The sequence below is a fragment of the Mesitornis unicolor genome, unplaced genomic scaffold, assembly GCF_000695765.1.
Source record: "Mesitornis unicolor isolate BGI_N332 unplaced genomic scaffold, ASM69576v1 scaffold2702, whole genome shotgun sequence".
Taxonomy (NCBI): Eukaryota; Metazoa; Chordata; class Aves; order Mesitornithiformes; family Mesitornithidae; genus Mesitornis; species Mesitornis unicolor.
The window spans coordinates 1-7,142 of record NW_010169655.1 but is presented as its reverse complement, the minus strand read 5'-3'; the positions used below and the strand labels follow the sequence as shown (position 1 = coordinate 7,142).

Below are 7,142 nucleotides of genomic sequence, written 5' to 3'. Positions count from 1 at the left end.
GAAAGAGGACTTGAAAGAAACAGAAATGTTGTTTGCTTTTCTGGGCTGGCCATTTCATTAAACTTTATCTATTAAACTTTACATTGCAGTAAGTGAATAATCGCTCAAATGGACTTTGTGTCAAGATTATTTTAACATGCTGCAGATGAAAATCGATCAGGTAATTCAAGAAAAAGCCAAATGCAAACTGTGATTAGCCATTATGTCTATACACTTCTCTGAAGGTAAGGAAATACACGGTTTTGTGGTGCCTCAGGAAAGAATGAAGCAAGAAAGGCTTTATTATGTACATTAAAACCCTTTTGTTCTTTGCTTTGTCGCAGCACGGATGTAAAATGAGTCAGATATTTCTCAAGAAGTTCTCCAACTATGTCGAAAGCAGGCGATTTTTAAATTTGCTACACATCAACAAGTTTATCCGCAACTAAAAGCCGATTCCTCTATCACAGCTGTATTTAGACGGGGTTTTGCTGCTGGGATTTGAAAGAAATAGGAAGTTTAACTGGTACATCCTTAACCTCATCTTTACTAGCACCATCGTAACTAAACAATATGGAAAATATGTGCATTTTGTCGTGATCTTGTCTGGATCACCCCCAGTTTCAATGGGTGCGCAGAGAATCTGCCACATTTTTGCTACTCAGATTAAAAAAAACCAACAACAGGAAAAAAAACCCACGGGCTAGATTTATTCTGAGAAGATAATCCATCTCTTATGTAAAACCTCCACTAATCAGCCACAGCCCAGCTCCTACCCAAATCCCCAGCCGCAGCAGCAGGTACATTTATGCAAAATCAGAACTATCCCATGACCACTGGAAAGAAGGATGAGCCATTGGTTAAAGCAATATCCTAGAGACCTGATTTCAGTTCCTACCTCTGTCCTACAGTCTGATCTTCGGCAAGCCACTGAGGACAGCTTCTCATGAGTGTATATCAGCTGGCTGCACAGGTTTTTTTAAGTCATCTGAGTACTTTTACATTGAGTTTTTCATTTCTTCCTGCCTCAGTCCATTCATGGGAATAACAGACCTCAGAGATAAACGCTGCTACGCTCCAATTCTACAAGCACTTCAATGGTCAGATCCAGAAGAAATTACCTCTTTTGCCACGGTGTGCCAGTGCTGGTGGCTTTCGCACACGTCCATCCGCTCCTTGTGGAAGAAGCGGCACTTCTCAGGAACCAGCAGGACATCGCTCACGAATTCACCCACTGGAAAAGAAGACACAGCCATAGGTCACTTGTCCTATCACGCACGTCCAACTTCCAGCAGAAAGCAAAGCCAGCATCAGGACTGCCCCAAATTACACTGTGTTGCAAGCGCCTTAAACATTTGGTGTATCCTTAACAGGGACAGGGCAGATTTCTCTGCAGATTTACAGAAAAATAGACTAAAAGTGTCTTGTTTGGTTTGGATTTCTTTTGTTTTAAGGTGTTTCCAGATGGTTTCATTCAGGATCAACTGCAGCACATGCCCTGACATGGACAGTCCTCACCAAAACACAGCAGGCTGGAAAAATAAAAACCATACAGCCCAAAACCCAGAGTAGAGCCAGAATCAGCAAATACACTGGGTTCCAATACTTGGATAACCACAACCTCAGCAGCATGATGAAGTTTGGCACAAATCCATTTTTTGCAAGCCCTTAGTATCAATACCTGAGGCTCACAGACACCTCCCCTATGGCCACTGCTATCAAGAAAAGAAAAATCCTCTCCTTTTTGGAGATCAGAGCAGGGGTAAGAGATGTTTCCAACCAGAACTGTCAGCATTTTGTCTTTTCACACCTCGCCAGGCTCAGCCCAGCTCCCATCATCCTATTGTTACTCGGATTTTACAGTTCAGTGAGGGTGCTAATGGGTTCTCCTCTTCCCTCCCTTCACCTTTGAAATACAAAAAGGGCTTTCATTGGTGATGGGGGGGAGGCAGGAGAAGGTTAACGTGGTATGATAGCAAGATCCAGCCTCAAGACAGTCCGTGCATTAATGGAGCAAGGGAGACAAGCAGGGATGGGAATAAAAACCCCATAGTTTGACTGAAAAAGCCATATGCACTGCAGAGAAACACATCATCCATTTACAAGAGCAATTTGTGGAGTGCTAAAGACAACGAAAAGGTATTTTACACACATATGGACCTGAAAACCAAAGCTGCCTTGCAGCTGGGCTGTGCAAGTCGAGAACACTGCGACAGACACCAATTAAAACCTTTAACAGATACTTTAATGCTTGTCAAATGTTAGGGCCACGTCTATGAAATCAGCTTATTCTTCAGCTGGAGAATAGGCTCGGGGGAGGATTATTTCTCCTTATAAATCCAGCGCTTTCATCCTTATTTCTATTAGGAAGTCTCAGTATAATCAGCCGGGTTTGGTTGCTACTCAAACCTGAAGCTCCACATCTAAAGACAAGCAACTTCCAGTATGTGTCCACATCAAATCTCATTTCTTATGAGGCGTCTTATGATTGTCTACTGGCAGGTATCACATACAGGTCTGCGGATTTGCTCATGTTCTGTGTCAAACTGCATGCTAACCTGAGATAAAGATATAAATTATTAAAACTGGTTCCCATTGAATGCTCCCAGCAACCAGACTGCTTGCAAAACAAGTCTCGGCCAGTGGATAACTGTAGAGATGCAGCCAGCTGAGACTAAGCTTACTACTAAGGACACATGCAGTGCAGCATGGGGTCCAAAAGACATACAGGTCAAGAGCTGCAAGGTAAAGCAGCTGAACACGTCGCCAGATTCAAGTGGGTGGATGCATTCTGGAAAGCACCATGAAATCCATCACGGTTTGTCTCATGTTCTGTCACAGTTCAAAGCTGGGACATGGGATACAGCTGCAAGAAGCAGGGCCTCTTTGAAGCAGCAAAGTTTAAATATAGGCATCGAAACAGAATAGAGATCTCTTGCCAAGACCAAAGCAGGAAGCCCGAACGCACTGAGTATTTAAGTCTCCAAGGCAACAAAATATTAAAGCTTCACAAAAATAGGATCAGAGTATTCAATCCCAGTGTCTTTGTGATACCCAAGTACAATAGTCTGCAGGTTTTTATGGCGGTTGCAGAGAGAACGGGGATTTCTTGTTCTCGCCAGGCACCATTATCCCACCACAGCTGTTACCAAGCTGTCGACCGGTTCAAGAAAGGCAGAGATCCATCTTGTGGAAATAAAACATGTTTAAGTGGGAGCTGGCTGTGGAAATGGCAACCTGATATGAGAAAAGCCTTCTAAACTCGGGTGTCCTCTGTGTAAAACGCCAGGAGGCAACGCCGTGCTCCTCCCATGAGGATGCACAACAACTCACCCAGGCACTTGTAGGGCACGACAATGTGAGTGTGGTCCTTGCACTGTTTCTTCCCTCTCTTGCACCAGCTCTCGATGCTGACAGGTTGGTTGGCTTCCACAACGTTGGTAATCTGAAGGTCTGGATACATCTGTTGAAGATGAGTTTAAGAGAGATGTTTCTCTCCAGAAAGGACAAAGAACACGCAAAAATGGCTCCTAACCAGCACTGAGGCCAATTCTCTAAGCAAAACCAAGTTCAAATAACAAATACACAGGGACACCCATTCACTGGCACTAAGCTGAGGTGTTTGGCTTTGCATGGTAGTGGAGGAGGAGTATTTATCCCTTCTGTTATGTCCAGTGCAGCACAATACCCTGTGGCAGAGGGCAATCACCAACAAATAGGGTTTAGTAGCATCTTCAGGCTCTCTCATCACTTCTCAAGCTAATATGCACCTCTCTCCTCGTGTTTCCTTATGCCTGCTCTGTTTAGGATGTATTAACACGATCCCCACGTCCTGGTTGAGGTCTCAAGTTCAGACACTGACTTATATTTAGGCTTCCGCTACGTGAACCAAATGTAGCACCAGTTATATCAGCCTTCTAAAACAGTTTTAAACCTTTTCCAGTCCAGACATGGTGCATCATATCACTTTCCCATTAAAAAACCCCACTCCTTGTGGTATTTTACATGCCTGCCACCACAGAGGCACAACTAAAGGCGCTTATCAAGGCCAAGTGCCTACATTGGACTCCAATCCCTTTAAGATCATGGTGAAAAACTCACCTCCTGGCAGTACTGCAGGATCTCTTCCTTTCTCCCAAAGCAGCTCTTGGTCCCTGAAGTGTCCGGTTCCCATTTCCCAGTCTGGATGTTCACGTGCATATTCAGCTTCCCACAGAACATGGCAATTTGAGGCTCTGCCACTGCAAACCCCGTCCCTGCATTGGCTGCCAGCGCCTGCGAAGACACAAACAAAACGCGCTGATTGCTCGATCGAATCCAAAGCAGAACAACACAGAGCCCCAGAAATATGCTGGCATTATTTCAGAAAGCTTCTGCTTAAACCCAAAATATAACAGCAGAGTCTTGAAAAGGCAGTTTGTAACCGTATTTCTTGAAGCTTAAAGCGAGCCCACACCAAGTCTTCACCAGTTCTGATGGGGATTTTGTGCACCAGCAGACAAAAACCCCGCCGACCCAGACCCACGTTCAGGTCAAACTGCAGACCCGATCGATGACTACAAGGTCAGGTTCCCTCGCTGAAACCTTGCTGGCTGACCAAAAGAGCTAGGAGGGGATTAAATTCAATTGCAGAGTTGGGGTTTTTTGGAAGACCAAGTATGTCAGGAGCTGAACATCCTCTCCCTACGTATTATAATACACTCCATTATCGTTAGCTTATTTCTCCCCCTCCGTGTTTACACACAAAATCACTGCCTGGAGATCAGACATTTACACTGGGAGTCAAGGGTTGTTTGGTGCTGAACACACAGCTGCTGCTTGAGGGATAGGACCAAGAGAAGCAGAAATTCACATCATTTCAGAAGAAAAAGGTAAATGAGGAATGATCCTTCATAACCTTGAAAACACACACACACACACACACACACACACACACACACGAATTTTGCATGAGGACCTTTTCATCTTTCTACATGCAACCACCACTTTGGTCCCAACAAGCACTTCGCAGAGAGCACAAGACTCAACACGTTGAAGGAAACCACCCACAACACCGTTTTGCTTTAGGACAACACTGCAACTGCATCCAAGATTCACCCTGAACCATGATAAAAAAAATAAATGAAACGTAAGATCAAGTACACACAAAGCCTTCACCCTTGTAATAAGCAAACAGTGCATCCAGACATCAAAACGGACGTGTTTGGGGATCACCAGCACCGCCTATGTTTGAAATGTGCTTTCTTCAAAGGACATTTAACACGTAACCACAAAAGCAGGACAGACGCAGGCATCTCGAGAGGCAGAAACACCCCTCAGCAACCCATTGGTAGCAGCTCTTGCATGAGCAGAACGCCTGTTCAAACACATACCGACCTCCTGAAATCACTGCCACCCCCCTATTTCCAGCCCATGCCAGCTCCTGTTGATTTTTGTCTCTCCAAAGGTATCATTCAAAGGTACGGTTCCTCCTCCCCGGATTGCTCAAATAGTTCGCATATCAGCAGAGCGCTGTTGCCGTAGCTACCGTGCTAAGCCCCAGCTCACAGCTGAACAAACCAGACTAATGACTTGCTTGATTTCATCACTTCTCATCAACTGGAAGAAATCTTGTCTTCAATTGCACCGTTGAGTAAGTTAATGAACTTGGAGAGACACCAGTTGAATCTTTGACCCCACGACCTGCAAGATAAAGGTTTGGAGTGATGGGCTTCCCTTTTTTCACCACTGATAATCCACTCCAGATGCAAAACGCATCAGTTATTTAATGCTGTGTTTTCATCTCACTCTACCTGCAATGAGAGAAAACAGCACAGCAAACTTCATCTGTACCAGCAGAGGCTGCACCTCCAACACTGCTATTTAAGTGAAGAAAATCACCTACAAGGGTTTTTTGGGACAAAGCAATTTGCTGTTGCTCCCCACAATTGCCTTTGGAGTGCCAGAAATTAAAGCAGATCACTCAGGCCATTACAAAATGATTCATTATTAAATTCCACTTCTTTTTTTGGTATAATTCTGTAATCCAGTTTGCTTTCCAAGCCCAAAGAAGTACTTGATGCCATAAACACATCAATCTCGGGCCAGTTAATGTCAGTTAAATTCCTCACCCTGTCAAGCAGCGCCTGATTTATGGTCCCGAAACACTGGGATTCAAACCTCTACATCTTCTTTACTTCTCTGATGGAAATGTCTGTGCCCAAGTATCCACTCTTGTATTTGCTATTTCTATGAAATATAATGAACACCTCTTCACAAAAAGTGAAACTCCAATCACTCTTCTATCCCAAATCCTCTCTTCCTCACAGCTTTCCTTTAAAGTTATCCCCAAAACGTCAAATTTAACCCCATTCTGAATTTTCTATGAGGTCAAACGTTACCGTAACCTCGCCCATCTGAGCAGATTAGCCAGGATATGGGCATTTATTCCAGCAAAACCACAGCAGCTTAGCAGGAAATCTCCAATTTGCTTTTCACTGACGCCAAAATATCGCGTATATGGCATTACAGAAAACTCTGAGTTTCCCAGCTAAGATCTGTGGTGCAAACAACGTGCGCCGCCTGGATTTCAACAAAAAGGAAAGCTGGCAGAAGGACTTCACACACAACATCTCCTGAACAGAAAACACTTCAAATTCCCCCGGTTTTGGGTTTAGAACTTGCAAACACGAGCAGAGCTCGCAATTTGTGCTCCGAATGGTGTTGAACGCGTTGTTTTCCTTCACTTCCCTTCCTGCTTTTATCCAGCAGATCGACGGCTTGAACCCGGCCGGCCTAATGAATGCCTGACACAGCAGGCAGTAAATCTCCAGACCAGCAGCTCATCCTAGCTTTATTGCTTTATTTTTTTTTAAATTGCTGATAATTACAATAATGCACATGGGCAGAGGTCCAAGACAGGAAGAATTATTGTCTGCAGGCAGATCTGGTGTGAGCTGATAATACCGGCCTGTGTTTGCTTTTGGATTTCGATGGCCAAAATCGCAGTAAAGCAGTTTTTGGCTCACTTTTAACTCGCTGGAAGGGCTGGAGATCTCAGCTCGTCCTTTATTGACTTTTGCGGGGGAGGATTCTGCACCAGCACCAAACTGGAAGCCGATGCAGGAGCTGCAGTGCTCAGACCAATACATTTATTAAAATAAATAAGATATATATCTGTGTGT

General features: G+C 44.3%; 1 protein-coding gene across 3 annotated transcripts in view; it reads right to left on the bottom strand.

Annotated features, from left to right (window-relative positions):
* APLP2 (amyloid beta (A4) precursor-like protein 2) overlaps nucleotides 1–4,256 on the bottom strand; it is a 19,123-nt gene extending 14,867 nt beyond the window's left edge. For all 3 annotated transcript variants that reach the window (XM_010179403.1, XM_010179404.1, XM_010179405.1), the window contains exons 1-3: nucleotides 4,081–4,256; nucleotides 3,313–3,442; nucleotides 1,101–1,213 (exon numbers count right to left, since the gene is read on the bottom strand). In XM_010179403.1, coding sequence (XP_010177705.1) covers nucleotides 1,101–1,213; nucleotides 3,313–3,442; nucleotides 4,081–4,200 — 363 coding nt within the window. In that variant the 5' untranslated portion in view covers nucleotides 4,201–4,256. The remainder of the gene's footprint in view (nucleotides 1–1,100; nucleotides 1,214–3,312; nucleotides 3,443–4,080) is intronic.
* Between the last annotated feature and the right edge of the window lie 2,886 nt (nucleotides 4,257–7,142).